The 23954-nt window shown below is 46.5% G+C and overlaps 1 protein-coding gene across 3 annotated transcripts in view; it reads right to left on the reverse strand.

The window, feature by feature from the left end:
- EXOG (exo/endonuclease G) overlaps nucleotides 1–23954 on the reverse strand; it is a 39458-nt gene that overhangs the window by 2519 nt on the left and 12985 nt on the right. The window contains exon 6 of one of the 3 annotated variants that reach the window (XM_032408977.1): nucleotides 13112–13264. In XM_032408977.1, the coding sequence (XP_032264868.1) occupies nucleotides 13112–13264 (153 nt within the window). Of the gene's footprint in view, nucleotides 1–7411; nucleotides 13265–23954 lie in introns of those variants that run through there. The other 2 variants (XM_032408976.1, XM_032408975.1) reach the window with 2 other exon arrangements.

A 23954-nucleotide genomic window follows, 5' to 3' on the forward strand; every position in this document is an offset into this window, starting at 1 on the left:
AGCCGACACAGAGGACCAGCTGGGGAAACGGTGGCATCTGTCCATTCGTCCTTCAGCCAAACACGCACTGCGCATCTTACAGCTTCTGGAGTTCTAACAATGGGCAAAAGCAGACGAGGCCCCTGCCTGCATGCAGCTTGCAGTCTGGCTGGCGAGACAGAGGTCAAGCTCAAGATCCACAAACAAGGGTGGCTTCTAGTCACAAAACTGGGGGTTGGGGGTTGGGGGAGTACCAAGTGCAATGAGCAAGAATGTCCAGGCGGTGGGGTACGGGGAGTAGGGGTCTCCTGAAGACACGGCATTTTTGTTCTCCTGAGACGGGTGCTTCCAGGCAGAGGGAAGAGCAAATGTGAAGGTATTGATGTAGAGAGAGGGGGGCCCATTCCAGAAGGGAAGATGGCACCCGGGGCTGGACCCAGAGAGTGAGAGGGAGTCCCTTCCGGGAAAGGATGAGACGTGAGCCTGGGGCCCCACGGGGCTGTTGATGAGGTTTACTGTCTGTCCTTTGGGCTATTTGGGCAAGGGCATGGTTGCTGAATGGGTTGTACGTTAGTAAGACTCTGCCTCCTGCCCTGAGGACAAGGTTTGTGGGGGACAAGAATGAATGGGGAAAATAGGTCAAGGGGCCTCTGTCAGGAGAGATGATGGTGACTTGAACCAGGATGGGGACTGTGGAGAGTGAGAAACATGGTAGCTATTTCGGACGCAAAATTAGAAGACAGAGCACCCAGAGAGGGTGAGGAGGCTCCCCCGGCCTCTGGCTAGGACAGTGGGGACGGTGCCAAAGGGGCTTCCTCGGGTCCCCTCCTGGGCTGGCCCTCAGGCCTCCTCCATCTGCCCCAATGAGCACTTGGCAAGTAGGATGGATGATTCGTTGGGGGCTTACTGTATTTAGGAATTAATTCGAGGCCTTATCTTCCCTAATCCTGTCCTATGTCTACCATAAGCAGCATGAGCTCAAAAAGACAGCAAGTTCCCTGTACCTGCTTGAGGCAGTCACGCATCACCAGTGACGGGAAAACACCTGCTTCTCTGGTCACTGTGAATGCACCTGTATGAACAGCCCCCCTGTGCATGAACTGCCCCAGAGCACAGAGCACAAAGGTGGTCTCAGGCTGCTTTGAATTTTTTCTATTAACCAATTAAGAATTCACATGACATATCCCCTCTTGAGGGGACTTTGCCTTCAGCTTGAATTATTTAAAAAACAAAATAGGATTTGGGGTCTACGGCCACATCGCTGTTGAGGACACTCGGACACCTCGCGGGGTCCAGCCCAGGCTACCAGAAGACAGTACCATTCCTTAAAGTCAAGGGCAGCCTGGTGGGAGCCCGTACTTTGACTCCTCTCTAGGTGACGGTCCTAGAATAACCCCAGGCCCCAGCCAAGAGCACAGGCAGAATCTCAGCACAGAGGAACCTTTAGAACTCCTGACAACAGCTTCGCTGCATGCTGAAGTCAGCCCTACCCATGAAACACAGGCAGGCCCTTGCTGGAAACCTCAGCCACCACCCCAGACTCCTGTTTTCCTCGGGATAATTTCATTTTAGAAGGCAGTGGCCCAAGGCCTTTATGGTGGGTGCCCCGCTCTACCCCAATAGATCTCCTTCCCTTGCCATCTCAAGAAGGAGCAGCTGGATATTTTTCTTCCCTTCCTGAAGCTTGGGCCCCTTCTGAGAATTGATGCGCTTCCTCCAGGGGCCAGCTTTGCACATACCAGAGATCCGAGGGAGGGGAAGACCTGGATCTAGTCTCAAAACAGTTAACTAACTCTAAGTGGGGGACCACGGCTACCCACTCACCCTACATTTGCATAACTGAGCAAGCCAGTCAAGTGGCCTTCACTGGACTCCAGGCATTTTCCTTTAAACTCTAACTGTACCTGCCACCTGTGGACACAGCAAGTGGGCTGTACTGGGCCGTTAATCTTCCCTGCAGGCCCCAGAACCTTGAGGAGGCTTATTTAAAGTGCAGATCTCCAGCAGTGCCCCACCCCAACCTCAGCACAGACTTGGGTCTCAGTGCTTTTCATGCAGGAAAAAGGAAAGTTTCCAGGTGGAAATCTTCCAAATGTGTCTTCCCCAATCACCTTGTCACCAGACTGTTCTAAGCAAAAACTTTCTCATAAATTATCTTTGCCTTTGGCTGCTCACACACAAAGGTCACATAGTTCTCTGCCTCTGATATCACACCCGTAGCTGGGGACACGATTTCAGAGGTTCCCACAGCTGGAATCTCCAGAGGAATTCTGACCAGGAAGGGGGAGATGAAGTCATGATGAAGAGGGAAAGAAGGAAAGAGAAGGCGGGCAAGACCCAGAGAGCTAGACAGGGAGAGAGGACTCTCTCTCTGGGTCACCTCGCTCCTTTCCCCCTTCCATCTCTAACCTGCAGCTTCCTCAGCGCTCCCCCGCCATCCCATCCAAGTGAACAGACGATAAAAACCGTTAACCAGAGGCAATACACTAGTGTCAATGAGCACACGTGGCACCCAAATCTTGGTTTCTAAATACCATTCTCCATTAAAAGGAAACAGGACTCCTTGGTGAAGTGGCTGACTCATTGCTAGAGCACAGAAAATACAAGAAGAGCCTGGAGCATGTAGAACCAGAAGGGAAGAGAGTGCTCGAAGACTGGCAAGGCGCCAAGAGACATGGGAGATAGTTTGGATGGGCCAATTGGTGGAGCTTGGAAGGAATGATGGAGTCAAAAATCACCAATGGATGAAGACCACTGGGTAAAAGTATCTCTCACGGTTACTTTTTAAGTGCAAAGAGAAAAATAGCAGTTGTACCCAGGGGGAAGTTGGTGCACACCACCTAAACCGAGTGACCAAAGACAGCATCTCTAATGACTGGGAAACTGGACATTGGGAGCCTCCCCATGTGATACTCAGAGGAAGACACAGTGTCACCCTTCACGGTGATCTTGCCAAAAATGCATAACCTGAGACTAACAAGGAGGAGACAGCAGAACAGAATTTGAGCAACATCATTCCACAGAATAACTGGCCTGGACTTTTCAAAAAGGTCAAGTTCAAGAAACCCAAGGAGAGGCTGAGGAATTTACCCAGATTAACATGACAACTAAATGCAGTGGGTGACCCTGGAAGAGGAAAAAAAAAGAGACATAAAGGAGATGTGATTGAGACAACTGATAAAATTTGAATATGGACTGTGGATTAGTAACAGTATTTTATCTGTATTAAATTTTCTGCTTTTGGGTGCCTGGGTGGCTCAGTTGTTAAGCGTCTGCTTCGGCTCAGGTCATGATCCCAGGGTCCTGGGATCGAGCCCCGCATCGGGCTCCCTGCTTCTCCCTCTCCCACTCCCCCTGCTTGTGTTCCCTCTCTCACTGTCTCTCTCTCTCTGTCAAATAAATAAATAAAATCTTTAAAAAAAAATTCTGCTTTTGATAACTGTACTGTGGTTGTGTAAAATTCTTGTCCTTTCCAATACACACTGAACTATTTAGGGATAAAAAAGCATGGTGTCTTCAACTTACTCTCAAGTGATTCAGAAAAAAAAAATGTGCATGTGTATGTTTGTATACACGATGTATAGTATATATACAATATTGAATGTAGAATATATTATATACACACAATGCAGAGAGAGAATTATAAAATAAATGGGCAAAAGATGAATAATTGGTGAATCTCCATAAAGGATATGAAGGAATTGCTTGCAACTTTTCTGTAAATTTGAAATTACACTAAAATTTACATAAATCATAACAGTGGCCAACAAGTACATGCTACTTACTCTGTGCTGGGCACTGTTCAAATGCTTTATGTGTCTTAACTCGATGCTTAAGATAGTCTGACAAGATATATGGTCATTTTCACTTTACAGAGGAGGAAATGAGGCAGAGCTGTTTTGCAGCTTAGCCCTACCTGGCAAGTTGGCAGAGTGGGGATTGGACACGAGGCCAGCCCACCCGGCTCCAGACTCTGTGCCCTAAGTCGGTGGGCTCCATTGCCCGGGGACAGGCGCGCACATAGAGGACCAGCACACCACACACACACACACACACTCACACACACGCGCGCACGCGCACGCTCAGGTGGGCTGCCTGGCGCCGAATCTCTGCAGCCTGAGGATCAAGATAATCTTCAGGTGTGATCTCGGAAGAGAGCTTTTGAGAAAGTAGAAGGGCGTTTAGTGCCTTAGGTTTGGGGGCCTCCACAAAGCCCCTCCTCCCAGGAGGTTTCCTGTGGCCCCTGCCCAGCCCTATTTGCCTTCTCTTCCCCTCCTTTTATTTGTCAGAGAGAGAGACAGAGACAGAGCACAAGCAGGGGGAGGGGCAGAGGGAGAAGGAGGCTACCCACTGAGCAGGGAGCCCGATGCGGGGCTCATCCCAGGACCCTGGGATCATGACCTGAGCCGAAGGCAGACGCTTAACTGACTGAGCCACGCAGGCGCCCCCTCTTCCCCTTTCCTAGAGCCCCAAGCCCTGCGTCTCTTCCCCCAGCCCCGATGCCCGCAAATGCAGAAATTAGGGGTTTCTGGCTTTGGCCTTCTGGACCCTAGCTGGGGCCTTGGAGGGGAGAACGGTGGCCCAGCTGGAGCAGTGAACCCAAAGCCAGGGTTGAGGGAAGACAACTGAAAGCTGATGGACACGGGGACTGGAGGAGATGGGATGAGAAGAGGACAGAGAAGGACCAGCCCTGAGGTGCACCCCGCGAGAAGCAGGGGTTGCCAGACCCCAGCACCACAGCCACTGCAGGAGCAGGCTTGGCTGGGGGTGGCCATCCTCCTCAGCACTTCGCCAGAAAGGACTGAGGATGGTCTGTCCCCTACCGCCCTGAGGAGGCTGAGGCCTCACGGGCAGGCACAGACTCACAAAGCCTGAGCTGGGCTGCGAGTCAGGAGGGTGGCAGTCTGGCAGGGAAATGGTGGTGGGGGAGGAAGACGCTGACGTCTGAACTCAGGAGTGGAGTGGACCCCCGCCATCCCCTCCCTGCTGAAGGGCCTGTCACAAGGCGGCCGTGGCTCACAGCTGCTTATCAGGGCTGGGGTGTGGAGAGGGTGTCGGGGACGGGAGATAGGGCTGGGACAGGGCTGTCCACACCGGCCTGCTCTGCCCCCCTCATTCACACCTCCTCAGAGGCCCCTCAGCCCACTTATCCACTGCAGCCTCCAGCCTCCCTCAGCATGCCTCCGGCAAGCCGCCCCTGCAGGCTGCCTTTCTTGAAGGAGTACTCCGCCCTGGACAGTGAAGAGACACCAAACGGGGAGGGACCCGGGAGACTGTCCGGCCCATCCCTCACTTCGCCAATAGGGAAACCAGGACTCAGGAGACGCCACTCGCCGGAAATCATATTGCAAGTACATGCAGGAGCCAGAGCTGTGCTCTGAGCCTAGACCAGAGCACAGAAGGGTCTGGGCCTTAGCCTGGGGACCCATGAGGCAGGGGCCCAGGGCCATAGTGAAGAGGGGGTGAGAGGCACATTCATGCTGAGGAGCGCCGTGCTTTTCAAGCCTCATGTAGGGAGGGAGCATCAGATTGGCCTAGGCCCCAGCGCCTGCGTCGGAATGGCAATGGATGGCGAGGGATTAAAGGCTCCTTCTGAAATGGTGGGCACGCCGGGGCAGAGAGGTGAGGGGGCACAGAGCACATAAAGCGCCCAGAGGCCAGTGGGAGAAGTCAGGGGCCCTGCATGGGTGGTGCTAGGAGAGGAAAACTTCTGTTCTGCCAGGTGGCCTCGGGCCCCAGCTGTGCCGAGGCCTCAGCGAGCTGGCGGAGCTCAGGGAAGTCAAAGCCACTGCCTGCCCCTGTCCCCTCACTCGTGGCCTTAGAGATCATTTGGGTGGGAAGGCCCCTGGCATGACCAGAGGCAGGACAGTTCAACTCCTGCCTCTGGAGGAGCCGAAGCTGAGGGAGGGAGGGAGGGCCTGGAGGTGATTCCAACATCCTGGTTTGGGGGAGGGGAAAGGGCGGATTCCACACCTGCACACAGCTGGAAGACCTAACTTTAGCTCTGCTTCCCCAGGACCCAGCACAGAAACCCCCTCTCCTACTCTGACTGCCACCTCCTTGCTCCCATCTTCCCAGCAGGGTGGGCTACCTCAGACCAGACACCAGGCCCCACAGAGCCTGAGTAAGGGTGCTGTGGGGGAAGCACCCTGGGAACCCCAGGCTGCTGGAAGCAGGGCCCAGCAAGCGGCTCTTTTCCGAGACACAGGCCCCTGCTCTACCCCACTCACAGCAGCCGGCCCCCAAGCACAGAAGCTGGGCCTTGGCGGGAGACCAGTGCACGTGCCTTCCTACCTCCTCGGAGCCACCTTCCCCACAGCTGTCCTCACTGTCCTCATCTGGCCTCACTGCTCCCTGCTGGGGGACCGACTCAGCCACCAGCCGTGCCCCAGTGCCTACCTTTCCCGGGGCCCTCACAGAGACAATGTGCACACTGGGACTCGACCAGCATCATCTCAACTTTTCTGACTTGTTGCTAACTCCAAAACATTTTTTTAAAGATTTTTTTATTTATTTATTAGAGAGAGAGCACACGCAGGGGGAGGGACAGAGGGAGAGGGAGAAGCAGACTCCCCACTGAGCAGGGAGCCCGATGCGGGGCTCGATCCCAGGACCCTGAGATCATGACCTGAGCCGAAGGCAGACCCTTAACGACTGAGCCACCCCGGTGCCCCAAACTCCAAAACATTTTTTGAGCATGTACTATTTCCAAAACCCCCTGGAGGCCCCAGAAAGGAGTCAACTCCATTATTTGTCTGCTTCTAGGAAGTTAGCAGGGTTAGAAAGCTAAGATGAGCATGAATGACTGAATTACAAAGCAAATTAAAATAACTCCAACAGCCTTGCTGGAGTGGGGGTGGGGGGGTGGAGGGCAAATGTTAGATTGAGAGCCAGAAAACCTTCCTAAGTCATACATTCCTGGAGCTTGTTTCCTCACTTGTGAAATGGGATGAAGAGCAGCTATGCAAATGGTGGACTGAATAAGCTCTGATGTGAAAGCACTTGGCAAACTGCAAAGCAGCGATAGTCGGAAGGTTGGTAGCAGCACATTTGACAGTCTCAGGACCGGGGAGAGACAGAATTGCTTCCACCCGGCCCATTAAGATCAGGCTCTGTCCTTCACCCTCTCAGGACACGATGACCTTCATCAGTCACTGTCTTGGTCAGTTCAGGCTGCTATAACAAAATACCAAAATACCACAGGCGCCTGGGTGGCTCAGTCGTTGAGCGTCTGCCTTCGGCTCAGGTCATGATCCTGGGGTCCTGGGATCGATCCCTGCATCGGGCTCCCTGCTTGGCGGGAAGCCTGCTTCTCCCTCTGCCACTCCCCCTGCTTGTGTTCCCTCTCTCGCGGTGTCTCTCTCTGTCAAATAAGTAAATAAAATCTTAAAAAAAAAAAAATACCAGACTTGGGGGCTTATAAACAAAAGAAATTTCTCACAGTTCTGGAAGCTGGGGAGTCCAAGATCAAGGTGCTGGCAGATTCAGTGTCTGATGAGAGCCACTTTCTGGTTGGGCCATTCTGCAGTGTCCTCAAATGAGGGGCAAAGGAGCTCTCTGGGGTCTCTTTTATAAGGGCACTAATCTCATTCGTGAGGGCGGAGCTATTCCCCTACCAAAGGCTCCAATTAGATTTCAAGGTATGAGTTTTGGGGCAACACAAACATTGTCTTTGGTAGTCGCCAATAACAGGAATTCATAGTAACTGGCTACCATTTATTGAGGGCTTGCTCAGGTACTTGTTAGCTTATTCGATCCTCAAAGGATCCTGCCAGTCATCCTCAACCTGTTCCCAGATGAGGAACCTGATTTAGAAGGACGAATGAGGTCAGTTGCAGGAGGCTGCCCAGTCGGTAGGAAGATGGGATGGGGGCCCAAGCGCGCCTCCGTACACTGGGAGGGTGTCCCAAGTGCTGGCCCAGCCATGCTGTGCGCACCCAGAGGTACAGTAGGCACTCTTACTATCCCAGAGTGACTCACGAGCAAATGGTGACAGAGACTTATTTTTGCATTGTGCAACCAATTCAGTGTTGTTTCCTTTTTTAAAAAGAACTAGAAAAGAATTGAACTTAGAAAGTATCAGAGCACATTATTATCACATGAATCTTGTTGGGTGAGTGTGTGAGGCAGGTTGCCACATAAAATGAATTTTTTACTAAAGGGCTCTTCCATGGCTCTGTCTCATTCAATGTTTTTAACAGACACGTTGAAGCCTTGTTTATCTGATCTTGCAATCTCGAAGCTGGGGGACAGATGGCCAAATCAGGATCATCAAGAATGTGAACTCACGTAAGATGGGTAGAAACTATAATAAAATGAAATCTTAACAGTAGGGCATACACATAACCCCACATTTGTGTTCCAAATATTGACTGTGTGAGTGCATGATGGGAAAGAGACCTGACAGGAGACCACGTGAAAATGACCTGGAGCAGTCAGCCGGACCAAGTTCCACGTGGATCAACAGTACAGTGAGATAGTGGAGGGTCCCCAGTAAGGGAGCACTCAATTCAGCACTGCTATCACGGCATCTGAGGCTTTGCCCAGACGTGGCTGCCACACCATAAAGGCCACATAACATCATGATGGTGGCAGGTCTGAAATCCATGAATGCCTGAGCATTAAGTGAGATGCCCTGATGTCTTTATGAGCTTCCTATCTCTAAAGCACTATCAGGTGAAAGCAGGTGCCAGCCAGCTCTGTGTAGCCTGGGATGGCCATTAGGGCCTGTCATTGATGAGTGAGTTGCAGGGAAAGTTTCAGCTTAATGTTATGAAGCTCAATAATAACGGAAGGTGGGTACCTGGGGGCCCAAAGCGGTGGAAGAAAGTTCTCCCTTGATATTCAGGAGCTCAAAGCCCACCTTTCCAGGGGACTCCTGTCTAGGGAACATATGTGTTGGTGGAGAGTGGCAGCAAATTGGGGCTTGGTCCAGCTCCAAACCCTGGAGGCTCATCAGAATCAGCAGTGTTGCTTGTTTAAAAAGTATATATTTCAGCCTCACATCTGACCTACTGAGTCAAAATCTTCAAGGGTGGGGTTGGAGAACCTCTGTATTTTTGAAGCCTACCAGGCAGACTGTTCTAGATTAACAGAGACCAGACATGACAAGATACAAGGCACAAACCTTGGCTGAGACCTGGATATTCAAAAAAAGTATAAGATTTTTGGGGAAAGTCTAGGCAAACCTTAAGACATTGTTCATTAGATGACACTGAATTCTTGATAATTTTCTTAGATGTGATAACAGTATTCCGGAAATATAGGGGAATGTCTTTATTCTTAGGTGATACAGGCCAAAGTATTAAAGAATAAAGTGTCATGTCCACAACTTTTTTTTTTTAAACCAATGAATTACCTTTAAATGGTTCAAGAAAAAGAGAAAGCAAATGGGACAAAATATTGAGGGGAGAGGGTATTCTTAATTCTCCCTTCAACTTGTCTGTAAGGACATTTTTCAAAATAAAGTTGGGGAAAATTAAGCCAGCTAGGCTTAATAATGAGCCAAACATGAGGCCCACTGGACAAGACAGCCTCTGCTGTTCCATCTGGCCTGAGAGCCTGGAGCCCGGGGTCCGAAGCCGACTGCACCCTCCACGGCTTACACAGCTGGAGGTTCTGCGTTGGACAGTGTCACAGCAAACTCTTGAGTCTTGCAGTGTGGCATCAGACCACAGTGACCCCTAGAGGTACTCTGCACTCAGGCCCAGACCAGCCCCTAGGCCATAATGGCAATGTCCAGGAACACTAAAAGGGAAGCCCATCCACCACATCCCCACTGCACACCCCAAACCGCACAGGGTCCACACTGAAGTTCGGTTCATGTACCTGGCCCACTCTTATGACCTAAGGGTCGGTCCCTGCAGGAGAGGCTGGGGCCTGGAAAAGGCAGCCCTGGATCCCCTGATGGATAAACTCCATGAACAACATCCAGAAAGGCAGGCGGAATGAGGTGGGGCGTGGAGGCAGGCAGGAGCAAGAGTGCCACGCCAGCTGTGAGCCCCCCGACCTTGACCAGTTCCGGAAGAATGAAGGAGGACAATGCAGTGTGCCCAGAAGACGTAAGGGCACACAGGTGCATCTGTGAAGGACTGGGCAGGGACAGCTTCAGCTGATCTGAGTGACAATGCCGTGTTCATAGGGATGAGGCAGGGTCATTCCGGGAGTGGGGCTGCTCCAGGCTGAGCCCCGCCCTGCAGGGGTGCTCCTTCAAGACCACACTATGTCTCTCCTCTGGGTGCTTCAGAGGCCTGATGGAGGGCCAGAGGTTTTCAGTTGTTTGAAGGTCAAGGTGCAAGGCAGCAATGTTAGCCGGCAGTAACGGACTGGGACACCTGTCCTATCTCTGCCGCATACGACATTGGTCAAATATTCTCAATCCAGAGACCAAGAGCCTGGAATCTCAAATAAAGATGTCACTGGGGGTGCGGAGATCAGAGACTAACCCTCACCCACAGATAGGGCTTCTGGCAGCAGAGCCCATGAAGATTGCTACAGCCTTCCCCTTGGCCAAGATACTCCCTGAGCATCACTGGACAGAAGGCAGAGAATCTGGCCTGATAATTTGGCTGGCTCCAAGGAAGGACCAACTGGAGGCTAACTGGCTCAGGTGGGTATAGAGGAGCTTATTCGATCAGGGGACAGCCCCGTGCTGGGGAGTGGCCTAGGGATCTCCTGCATCCGAGTCCAAATAATCAGCAATCCTACCAGGGGAGGCTGAAGTGATTTGATCCTGGGGAAAATTCTAAGCTGTACCGAGTATTTACAGTTCAGTTTGTTCTCGGGACTCTTAAGTGTTCAGACAAGTCAAGCATCACTCCTGTAGACCAACACAACTCCTCCATGTGCAAATGAAGACTGGGAGACCACTTTTATTATAAGCATGGATCTCTATTTTTCACAATGACCAGGTAGCACTTTTTATACTAAAAACCTAAGGTACTTCAATTTATTATCTAAATATCAAGCTTCTCCACCATCTAGGTAGAGGGGCAGGAGTGAGAAGAGCATGGGAAATAAGTCCAAGGCTGAAGAAAATTCAGGCCAGAACAGGACACGGAGCCAAATGTGGGGGAAAGGAGATGGGGGCTCACCTCTAGAGATGCACGCCAAGCACCCAGGACTTCTCCCACAGAGCCACCCCCTCAGGCTCTGGGAGAAACACCACACCAGGAGGCCCCACCATCACCTCTCCAATGAGAGAAAGTAACAGATTTTTTGGTCACAGTGACATTTTGGCTCTTTATCCCCAAGAAGAGGACTGGCATAAGCTAATGGGAAACAGTGTGATAAAACAGACTGGTATTAATCAGGCTACTGTGTTCTGACCCCCCAACTTCTTTCTTTTTTATCCAAATAAAGGAGCAGAACAAGGTCAATCATTATCAACCTACCTTTATCTTAAAGCCTTGGCATTTCTGTTAGAGACAAACACACAAAACACCACAAAAACTGTTCTTGTAATACCACTTGGAAAGACGGCAGAGCTAGGATACGTTTAGACAAGCTCCTGGGCCCTATTTTAAGGTATTTCGCTGCCTATACTTATGGTAGCCCTTGAAAGAATTCCGTGTAAACCCCAATCTAGAGATCTGGCTCAGAAAAACAGCTGCTGTTTCCCTTAGAGATAATCAGAATTGTCTTTGAGTCTTTGGCCCAAAGCACCACCTGCCCTGTGCTACCCAGGTAGGCAAGCAGGCCCGAGAGGGAAGCAAATCATGAGCTGGTGAAGCTGTGAACACAGACCCTTCTTAGGTCCCTTAACCTTTGGAACAAATTGCTCACCTGGAAAGCAAAGAACGTAGCAATTTGGCACCATCCGGTCACTAAAAGAACTGCATCCCTAGAGGCAAGTAGGGGCTCTGATAAACCCCACAAAGCAATGCCCTCTAACTTTCAAACACCTGTGATTGTTTCTTCCCAAAGAGACAAGGAGGGTTCAAGTCAGAGGATACTCAAGACCCTTTGGCTCGATGGCAGACAAGAAACCAGACCCCTCTTAGCAAGCGGGGCCCAGAATCACCAATACCCATGTGTATACATTTCTAAGTCAAAAGCCTCTGTATTATTTCAATCTACGTCATGCTGTCTTTCTTCTTGGCCCCACATGCCTCCTATCTCTGTGGGTTACCTCTTCAGAAAGGTGAACCCTGGACAAAATACTTAAACTCCCTAAGGCTTCATTTCCTCACGTGTAAAATGAGGACAGCGGTATTTACCTCGGAGAGTCGCTGTAGGATAATACTTGTAAAGCACTGAGCTTAGTATACAGAACACACTAGGTGAGCAGAAAATGTTGCTGAGGGCTTCCATAGGACAGAAATGGAGGGCCAGCAGGCCTGTCAGAGAAGGAGCAAGAAACGAATACGTAACACAGTAATACATGTGGACAGGACAGCACACAGAGGATATCTAAAAGCCACCTCCAAGACCAACTCGGGTCCCATACAACACTGGGCTCCAAGAAAACTGAGCAGATACATCAAAGATAGTGCACGATTCAGGGGCACAAAAACAAAATGCCTTCACACACGAACATCCAGAGAGAGACAAAAAGAGCGTCATCTTGTGGTCAGAGTCCTCTGTGAACCTGACACAAGATCAGCATCCAACCTGTAGGTCTTACAGTTTCCTTAATAATGAGTTCCCATGTCAAATAAAAAACTGACAGAATTTTTTAGATCTTTCATCTTTTGGGGAGAAATTTAGTCTGAAATTTAGGATTTCATCATTTCTTTAAAGCAAAGCCACTAAAACACATTAGCCTGAAGAGGACACACCTGCTTCATTATAGATGCTCTCACACATCTTCTGAGGAAAAAAACTAAGATGGCTTTCTCTCCAGGATTCCTGACTGCTCCTTAGCTTTGAGCTCTTCTAGCTTCTTCTTATAGCGGTTCATGAAGTAATCATCTGGTTCAATCCCTGCGTTCTTCAAATTTTCCATGACCTTTTCCAGTCTGAGTACTGATCGGGCCCCCTCAATCTTTCTTGTGCTGAGGTACAGAGTGAACTCCTGGAAATCCAGCAGCTTACAGGTGTCCACAGAGCAGATATTCCTGATACCACTAGTTCTATCCAAATGAGGAAAAAACACCAGTCCTGATAACTTCTCCAGGTCCTGAAGGCTCACCTGGAATTCACTTAACTGCGGTTGGAAGCCAATGGCGTCATTGGGCACCACAAAGGCCCCCAGCGCCAGAGGTTCAGTAGACACTGGGCTTCTGCGGGCCAGGATCACCTTATAGAGGTGTGAGGGGACGGCCACGTTGTCCTCACCGATCACCTAAAAACAAAGCAGCCACATTAGCAATGCTAACTGACTAGCAGTTCCCAAATTTCTCCTGAAAAGATTTTCAACACATTTCTGCAAAGGCATTTATAAGTTACCCGACCAATGAATCTAAATTCAAGGTTCACAGAGAAGATGAGCATCTAACAGGTAGATTCTGATCACATTCTTTAAAACAATGCCACCCCAAAGAGTAGAGGTCCCATCCTCTGCTCTGTTTGTAGGACTAAGGGCAAAGGAATGCCCTGGCTTTTTAACAGGCAAGAAAAGCTGTGATTCTCTCGTCATCACATAATCAGAACTTCTGGTGCTCTAAACATTCAAAGGTCAAAACTGCCAGCTTGGTAACTCCCAGCTCAAGAAATAAAAATATGGCCTTAGTTTATCAAACTCACTAGGGAGCTAAACAAATAGCTCTCAGAAAAGCAGCCAGACACTACATCGGTATTACTAGCTCCAGTTTCGCCTAGACTGTGGCTCATTTTTGAAATTAAATTAAGTAAATGTAAATGCTGCTTACTTAAGAGTTTTGCACACTCTTGGGCCTATTATCAAACATAGAACTTCGAATGTGTCCGCAAACCAAACACTCTGGAAAGGTATCCATACAATAGAGAAGCCAGGGTCAGGCCTGCACACAACTTGCCTGACTGTGTAGGTCAGCTCTAATAATGAAATAACATTATTATGGAACCTTTTCAAATTTCCTTCCAATTGGCTTTTAAGCCGTATCTGTTTTCTGAAAAAGGAAAACTGAACATCCATTTCCTTAATGGTCTCCAATAAAATGATACAATCCAACTACAATATGCATGTGTACTACTACCCCTCCGGGGCCCTTCCTGGGTCCGAGTGGGCATTTGTTCCTGCTCAAACCTGCCTGCTGCTGGAGGCCATGCTGGGAGCCCAGATAAGGCAGAGGGATGAGAGCTGCAAGGATTCTTTCCTGCTTTTCTCCAGCTTCTACCTACATGGCACACAGCCTAAGAATGCCATGGCTATCTGCTGTCTGGCATGCACGGAGGTTCCACTGCCAAGCCCAACTGCGGGCCTGCAGGGAAGCCCCATCTACAGGGCTGATTTCTGTAACTACTATCTCTCAAGTTAGTGAAGGGCTCACTTGAGAGTAAAGTTTATGAAAGTACACAATCTATAAGCACAAAACCCTACAGCCCTCCAACAAGTCATTTATGCAGCTGGGAAAAAGAACGTACTCTCTTCAAGGCAAAAAACACTGAAGGTAAACTCTACGGAGGTCCACAATTAGCCCACAGATCACCAAAAGAGGTTAATGCAACAATGCAACTCAGAGGGGCTATGGCTGGCACTGCTGGAAACACAGAAAGGAGCAAGCTTTACGGTGAATGCCCCAGTGTCTGTTCTCAGGAAGTTTCCCACCTAGAGGAGTCAACCCCCACTGCTTTCACGGGAGGCAGAATGTGGTCAGATGCCAATACAGAGCACAAGACAGCACTAAGGGAAGCGAGGGACCAGAACTGAGGGCACAGATGCAGCTGAGCCATAGTTCACAAGGGGGGTAGAAGTTTAAATGGGCTTCCAAGGTTAGCTGGGGCGCCAACAGTTAAGCAAATCCTTAATGCCACCTGGTGGACATCCTCCATCACTGCAGCACAACCTCAGACTCCCAAGTATGAGGAGCCTTCCAGACCATTCACTTGATTGTTTTCTCTCCTTGTGGACTCTTTGTCTACAAACAAATAAAAATTTCAAGAATAATTAATTGGTCATGCCCATCTGCTGCCAACCAGGGCTTCTAATCAGAGTCATTAAACTCCAGCCAATAAAAATAAATCATTTCTATTGCGGGTTTTAAAAACCCACACAATAGCTAGAGAATGTCCATTACTACTTTTAAGAATCCTCATGGGACACAAAAATTCCTACTAAGAACCATAAGGTAGGATCATTTCACCCATGACCTTCTCAAAATACTTCAACAAGGAGGAGCAAAATACTACCCCTAAAAATAAAGAGAAAAATGAAAACTTAGCCACTATCTTCTCTGATTCAGTCTGCTTTGTTCTTAGGAAGTAAACACCTGTAATCTGTTTAAAATAGGAACCAGCAACATTTGGAAATTCAGAAAATCCACTCTTTTTTTCCTTGAATCTAAGACTTAAAAAAAAAATCCTAATTTTCGAGCTATCGTTGTAGACAATTCAACCTACATAATAAAATTCTCCCAATTCTGGGAAAACTAGAAGTCTTTCATAAAATGTTTCTAGAAACCGCTAGGGACTGGAGCCCCAGGACTTGGTCAAGTCCTGGCTTTGCCACAAGGCTGCAAGTCATGTTCACTGATATTTTCCTTCTTCATTCATAAAATAGGTAATAACTACCTTCATGCTACCTATCTCACAAAATAGTTATGAAGATACAAAGACACTTTAGTTTCAAAAAAAAAAAAGGTTTTAAAATCCGCAAGACCTATGCAAAAAGTAATTTTTGTAGTGGATGTCATTCAAAGGATAGGATGTAATTGCATTTGGTACAAAAGATGGTTCTGCTGAGGGACAGTGGGGAAACACAGGGTCAAGCAAGATTAGACCAGTTAAAGGTGGACAACAGGGTTTCAAGAGGAAGCAGGATGGACACAAATGACATCCTCAACAAAAGACTTGGGGGCTGAACATGAACCAAGTCTTCAGTATTAGTAAATCAGCAACGATCCTTGTTATAGAAGATGTAGATGTAAAAATACTTTACAGAGGAAATCCTCACTGCTGTTAAATTACCAAAAAGCATGGAACTCTTATCAAGATTGTAACAAAATCTGGAAATCAACCAGGTGTTAACTAGTAAACACAATATATAGAAGAGCCATAAAGCTGGCACGCACTCACCACCTAGAGTTGGTCTGCGTACCTGCTGGCCTGAGGTTTCCTTCCGCCCAAGAGACAGAAATGACACTTTGCCCTCCCCCGCCCCAGCTCCACACACACAGAACTGGGCCTTCACACTGACTCAGTGCCAGAAGAGCCTGGCAACAAATGATATTCAGGCTAGGTCTGCCATTTGTCCAGTCCTATACATATAGCAACTGTGACGTAAATAAAATTAAGCAGCAGCACAAGGAAAATATATGTACCTGCTAGAATCAGATAGATATATTTGGTTACATTCCCTTGGTAGGACAAAAAAAGAAAATCCAAAAATAAAACTGTTGGACACATCAAGAGACCAAGCCCTTAAAAAGTCAAGCCAATCAAGTGCAAGAAAGAAACCACGACAGTGTGATAAATAGGGACTCCATACCTGGGAGGACAGAGGAACAAGGGAAGAAGGGAGTGGGAACATGTGGGAAAGTCAGCAGGCAGGTGGCCAGCCCTTAGGTGGCATGTCAAGCCTCTAGAGGAGCTTGTGCAGCAGCAGAGACCCAGGGAGACCGTGCCTCTCACACTGGGCGCCTGCTCACACTGGGCGCCCGCTCTGCGTAAGGAGGCTGGAGACCGACTGCCAAGTCACAGGACAACAAGCACCACCTTCCCAAACTGTCGATTCTACTTGGAGATGTAGGGTGGGAGTAAGGAGATACTTAGCCAGTAAAATCGTTTATTTTTCAATTAAAACAGATACGGAAATTAACAAAAGCTCTGCCTAAAGAGAAAAGGGAGATTTAAAAAAAGAAATGACTCCCAGATCACTTCAGGTGATGCCTCAAGATTCCTGGAGGCATGTTTTTTAATTTCCTTCCCCTCTAGGAACTGGTTTGGAATTAGTTTGGAAAGTAATGCTGTAGAATGAAAACAATGTTAATGTTAAGTACTTCTAACATTACCACCACCACCACCACCGAGTTGAAAAATTTGAAGCTCACTTTCTTGTCAGGTCAATTATAAAGTTTCAGGCCAGAATCTTCAGGTATGTTTCACTTGTCTGGAATCAATCTCTTCTTGAAACAGGCACATCAGAGAAAGCACATGGATGACCTCAGCTATAATAAAGGGGGTGATTCTGATTAGAGCTGTCAGATGACTCACTTCTGATAAAATCACTGCTACTAATCTTCCCCTGGGCTCACATTCACTCAAGTCCTATGATGCTGTGATTCTTTCCTGCATATTCTAACAGACATTTCTGCCTGGCTATAAGGGATCCTCTTCTTGGCCCATTTTCTGTTCTTATTTTTGCATGCTAGCAGATATCACTTGCAACTGTTCTCCATCCTCACCATCTTCTACCTCCTGGCCTTAAGCTGCTGTACGGGAAGAGCACAGCAACCCCTTTACTGTAGACTTTTGAGAGTTCTGAAGAACAATGCTATAGAATGATTGGCGGTTCTCATACAAACAGACAGACCCTTGTTTAGATCTCCCCTTTGACAATGACTAGCTACGTGAGTTGGACTGGACCCCTTTAAACCTCAATTTCCTTTCCTATAAAAGAAATTTTCCAAGTTTACGCGTATGTATGTGTGTGTACACATATGTATAAAACGTTTGGCCCAACTAAATTCTTAAAATGGCAAACTGAAACAATTTTTCCAATTTAATTTACCAAAGGATATTTTGCTTTTATGCTAACAGATACACTACAGATTTTTAACTTTAAAATTCCACCTGAAATCATTTGATCTGAAAAAATAATGTCACATCTAACAAAAGCTGCATTACTACAGAGAAGCTGTTAGTGAAAAATATGAATATAAAAAAGTAAATCACTTTGATACAATTCTAAAAAAAAATAAAAACCAGTATCTCTCTACAGGGAGATACATTCCTATCAATATTCCCCTTTGCATACACACACACATAACACATGCGCACAGGTAAGTGCTTTCTTTATGACCAGAGTCTATAAATCTCAAAAAAACAGAAAGGAACAATGAAGATAAAGAAAACACGGGGAGCCACTAAAGGCAATAGAATTTGTATACTATGTTCTTTGGGGCTCTCTCCACCCACTATAAAAGGCTAAAAATAAATGTGGTGAACACACATGACAAGCCAACAGCAGACCGAGCACTCAAGAATCAACTTGTCATCCAGAACCTGGTTTCTAAATACCAATTCCCATTAAAAGGAACGAGGGCTCCTTGGAGAGATGGCTGATCCCAGAGTCTGGTCAAGATGAGCCTAGAATATCCTGTTATGCCAGAAAGTAGAAGTGCTAAGAACACGATGAGGGTGTGTCAAAGCACATGGGAGATAGCCTGAAGGGGCTCCCACTGGCCAAATCGAAGACAATTTGAGCATCAAAATGAATACACAGCAGATTGATTAAAACTCACTGAATAAAATAAGAATCCATCAGTTCATACTGATATAATAAGAAGAAAAAGCTCTTTCTTACAGTAGAATGTCAATTACTAAAAGCAGAAGAAATAAGAATTAGAAGATCCTTATTCGGCAACAATTATAGTAATAACTGATTCAGGCCAGAATCTTCAGTGGCTGCTAAAACTAGCAGTTGACAATTTGAAGAGGAAAAGAATACTTACACGGTCTCAAAGGACTTCCACAGTGGATTAATTTCAAAGGGGAAATGATAACTTAGCAATGAAGAAATCTAGAGGACACCACCTTTATCAAGTGATCTAAGTTAGTATCACCAGTAACAGAACAACCTGACAGCATATGCACGCTCATGTGATGCACCGAGGGGCACACAAGCTCACCTCTGAGGTGTTCTGCCAGAAACATAACTGAATCTAATCAAACAAGAGACAAACCCAATTTGAAGAACATACTATAAAACAAATGGCCTATATTCAACAATGTCAACATCATTAAAGACAAAAAGGCTGAGGAACTAACCGCTTGAGATTAAAGAAGACTAAAGAGACTTGACAGCTAAAATGCAATGCGTGATCTTGGACTTCATTCCAAATCTGGGGGAAAAAACTGCATGAAGAACATTACTGGAGCAACTGGTAAAATGTGAATATGGACTGTACTCCAGGTATTCTTTTACGTTGAATTTCATGAACTTGACAACTAAACGGTGGTTATGTGAGAGAACGGAGTATTTAGGGGAAAAGGGACAAGATATCTACAATGAACACTTGAATGGTTGAGAAAGTACTAAGAACGAGGGGTATGCATAGAGAAGAGGGGGCAAGCGGTGCAGAACGCTAACAACTAGTGAATCTAGGTGAAACATGTTAGGGGGGTTCTCTACTCTTACAACCTTTCTACAAATTTGAAATTATTTCAAAGTGAAATGTTAAAAAGTATCAACTTGCTTTGCCAAGGATGTGCAAAAAACTAACGAATAAAGATTAAAGGAGGTTTCCAGTTCAAGATGGCAACCTGGGTCAAGGCTTCTGCTCCTCTCTTCCCCCAATTTAAAAAATACACATATAGACACAACATGGCAGCAAACAGGTCTGACACAGAACTGTCCCATGCAAGTGAGGAGAATGGCAGAGTCGTGTATTACTGGACTAAGAAGTGCCATGAATTTCTGGAAAACAGAGGAGCTGACAAGTCAGATAAAACAAAGAGGAAGGAGTCAAAGCTTGGATTTTCACAGCCCCTTATGCGTGCTCCAGTAAGTAAAGGGTGTCAAAATCAAGGTGTGAGACTGATGAATACATCTACACAATTACTGTGCAACCAACAAAAGCAGCAGACCTGTCTTGCCTCCAGGATGAAGATAGAAAAATATTCTCTAAAGGGATGATTCTCAAACCTTACAGTGCACGTAAAACTGCCCGGGAGAGCCAGATTCCTGGGTCCCACTGCCAGGGTTTTAGGACATTTTCAGACAAGCAAGTTTACCATCCAATGACTCTTCCAGAAAGAATCTGAGGATGTGGGGCGCCTGGGTGGCTCAGTCCTTAAGCATCTGCCTTCAGCTCCAGTCACGATCCCAGGGTCCTGGGATCGAGCCCCACATCGGGCTCCTTGCTCAGCGGGGAGCCTGCTTCTCCCTCTCCCACTCCCCCTGCTTGTGTTCCCTATCTCGCTGTCTCTCTCTAATAAATAAAATTAAAAAAAAAAAAAAAAAAAGAATCTGAGGATGTATTCCAACAAAACAAAACAAAAAAAGGAATCCAAAAAGGGGGAAGAGGGAGCCCAAGATGAAAGGGACCTAAGCCAGGAGTGTACTGAAAAGAAAGACAGATGTGTAGCTGACTTAAAACTACAACAGCTTATGGAGGTTGCCAATGGTCAGTTCATCATTCCCTCAACATTCCACTCATCCTTTCCTCCTTGAAATGCTTTCTTCACTTGGCTCCTGGGACACCATTCTCCCTGGATTTTTCTTCTGCCTCAAAAATTGTTCCTTTTGTTTCCTTTGCTGGACCCTCTTCTTCTTGACTTCCGAATGTCTGAGCCCCCCAGGGTTCAGACCGCAGATCTGCTCTCTCCTGTCTATGCTCACTTACACGATCCCATCATAGCTTTAAATATCACCTGGTGTGCTGACCACTCCCAAGCAGATCGCCACTTCAACCTCTCCTCTCTGACAACCAAACTCAGAGCCTGCCCTGGACATCAAATAATCTCCCATTCCCACAGCCAAAATCACTCCTGATTTCCAGCCTCCACGCCTGCTCCTCTCTGGTCTTCTTGATCTCAGACTGAAAGCCTACGTGTTATCCTGACTCTTTCCCTCTTAGTCTACAACTTACCCCATTAGAAAGTACCATCAGTTCTACTGCAAAGCACATTCTAAATCAGAGCATTTCTCACCATTTCTACCACCACCCCTCTAGTCAAGCCATTATTACTTCTCACTTAAGACTACTCCATCAGCCTCTTAAGTGGTCCGGCTATTCTATTCCTCACAGAGAGCAGCCAGACTGGGCTGTGATTGTGCCACTATCCTGATCAAAAAGCATCACAGCTCCCTGAATACGATCTGGACTTCTCCCCATGGCCTCCCTCTAACTGCCCTCCTTCTCTTCGGTGCTCTCTCTGCTCTAGTCACACTGGCATTCTTGCGGCTCCTTGAATATACCAAGCTAATCTCACCCCTGTGTCTTTGTACTTGCTGGAAAACTCCTCATAGAGGTTACTCCCTCATTTCACTTAGGTTTCTGCTCAGTCTCACTTCCCCTTAGCAGCCTATCCTGTCTTTCTTTTCCACCCCTGTGTTTTCTTTTTCTAATATGCATTTTGTTTATTGTGCCTCTCCTCCACTATAACCTGAGCTCCATAGAACATACAGCCTTGTTTACCTGCTGTTATCAGAAATGCCTAGAACAGTGCCAGGTACACAGGAGGAGCTTAATAACTATTTGCTGAATAAAAGGAAGGAAAGAAGGGAGGGTGGGAGAGAAGAAGGGATGGAAAGGAGGAAACGAACGGTTCATATTAGCACAGAAGTCAGAGGGCTCCAAGAATGATGTCTTCAAGAAGAAACTGATTTACCTTTTTAAAAAATAGTATGATAATAAGGTTAAATGGTCTGAAATAGAAAGTGAAAGCATATTATTACAGTTTTTAAAGTAGTAATTATAATACCCTGCCGCCTTTACTTTCCACTTCTCAGATTTTTGTTGTTTGTGGTAATACTTATTTCTCCAGCAGCGCAGACTTCATACAGGATTATATCTACTGCTTTAGAGATCCAAATGTTCTACTTAAACATTCACAGTACTATACATACTGCTTTTATATTTTCAATAGAGCCAGGATTATAAAACTCAAAGACCAACAAGGGCTAGACGGGAAGTGTAAATGGATGAAATGGGCCAGGTGAAGACTATGATGAATGGAAGAACATGTGCTCCATTGAAGGAGAAAGCTGCTACTCTCAGCTAGTGAATGCACCTAAGGGAATATATGCCAAGTGTTTGAGTCATCTGTTTTTAAGAGAAGCTAATATCTGGATTTTTATGTGAAACCTCCCAGTTATGAAAAATTACCAACTAATTCAGAAACAACATACTATGTGAACCAAGTCAAATCATCTATGGCCTGGATGTGCCACAGGAGGCCTCTGCCTTAGAAATCTGCTACAGGCAAAGCTCAGACCAAATTATAGCTAGCAAACACAAATGTAAATGCTATAAACCTCAACAAACGTAAGTGACAGATCAAGAAGTAAAGGTTTAAGTATATTATATAAAGTTTATGATGTAAAGTTTACCAATAGAAGAACTAAAACTAACGTGAATGACAGATAATGGAAAAATATGTGAACTACAGAAATTTAATATATTTCATGTGAAAGTATCAACAGAGACTGTTAAAATGGGCAAATCAAAATTAAGAAATAGAGTTTAGTACCCATTACTCTCAGATAGAGAGATAACTAGCAGAAGAACTAGGAAACTGGACCGTGGGACTGGGACCAGGAGGTGACTATCCCTCTCATACCTTATATTATTTGAATTTCATTATGATGTCATATACTTTAAGGTTTAACATTTTTGTTACTATGCACATAGAGTTCCGTAACAACAAATTTTTAAAGTTTAAATTCAAGGCTCATTAAAAGACTGGCAATTAGGGCACCTGGATGACTCTGTCAGTTAAACGTCTGTCTTCGACCCAGGTCATGATCCCAGGGTTCTGGGATCAAGTCCCGCATCGGACTCACCGCTCAGCAAGGAGTCTGCTTCTCCCTCTCCCTCTGTCCCTTCCCCCTGCTTGTGCTCTCGCTCTCAAATAAAATCTTAAAAAAAAAAAAAAAAAAAAAGACTGGCAATTAAAGTGGCACCTGGGTGGCTCAGTCAGTTAAGCATCAAACTCTTGGTTTCAGCTCAGGTCATGATATTGGGATCCTGAGATCGAGCCCCACATGGGGTTCCATGCTCAGCATGGAGTCGGCTTAACCCACTACCTCTGCTCCTCCCCCTGCTCACATGCTCTCTCTTTCTCTCGCTCTCTTTCTCAAATAAATAAAATCTTTAAAAAAAATAAAAAGACGGCAATTATGGCTTCAATGCCATGGGCGGGGGCGGGGGGGAACAAAAGCACCAAGATTCTGTGTTTAATATAAGTATCTACCTTCATAATTTCTAACATAATATATGATTAATGAAGAATAGATTCAAAGGCTTTAAAATTAATAGAAAGGCATCTGCTATCTAAGGTTCTGTGGAAGAGAAATGAAAAAAAAAAGAATCTAAGAAATTCTTCCCTACTAAAAACTTTCTTACTAATTCCAGTACCCTGCCCCATGCTTTGACTAAAGAACACATGTCAAATTAATAACCTGGGGTGCCTGGGTGGTTCAGTCACTTAAGCGTCTGCCTCCGGCCCAGGTGATGATCTCCAGATCCTGGGATCGAGCCCCGTGTCAGGAATCCCTGCTCAGCAGGGAGTCTGCTTCTCTCTCTCCTTCTGCCCCTCCTCCCTGCTCATTCTCGTTCTCTTGAATAAATAAAATCTTAAAAAAAAAATAACCTTTTATAATTTAGTCTAAATGTACTGTATCTTTCAGATATTATTTGAAATGCTTGATATGACTATGGACATTTCCTGATTTCAGTACAAATGAAGTTTCTTTTTCTGTTCATTTGGCATTACTCATTTCTGATGCTTTTGAGGATGAGAAAAGCAAAAATGTATACTTTGAAATGATTTCTGGACTCCAGACAGACTGACACTAACAGAAGTGGAGGCAGAGAAAGTCACTGGAGGCCTCTGCTACACTGCAGGTGTTCAGAGCTTCAGCAAAATCTGAGTAAAAGGTATTAAGAAAGAGAACTGATAACAGTTGTTGACTCAAAGAAATTAGGAGAGATGACTTGCGGATGTGAAAT

This window comes from Phoca vitulina, unplaced genomic scaffold (genome assembly GCF_004348235.1).
Source record: "Phoca vitulina isolate PV1807 unplaced genomic scaffold, GSC_HSeal_1.0 scaffold10, whole genome shotgun sequence".
Taxonomy (NCBI): domain Eukaryota; kingdom Metazoa; phylum Chordata; class Mammalia; order Carnivora; family Phocidae; genus Phoca; species Phoca vitulina.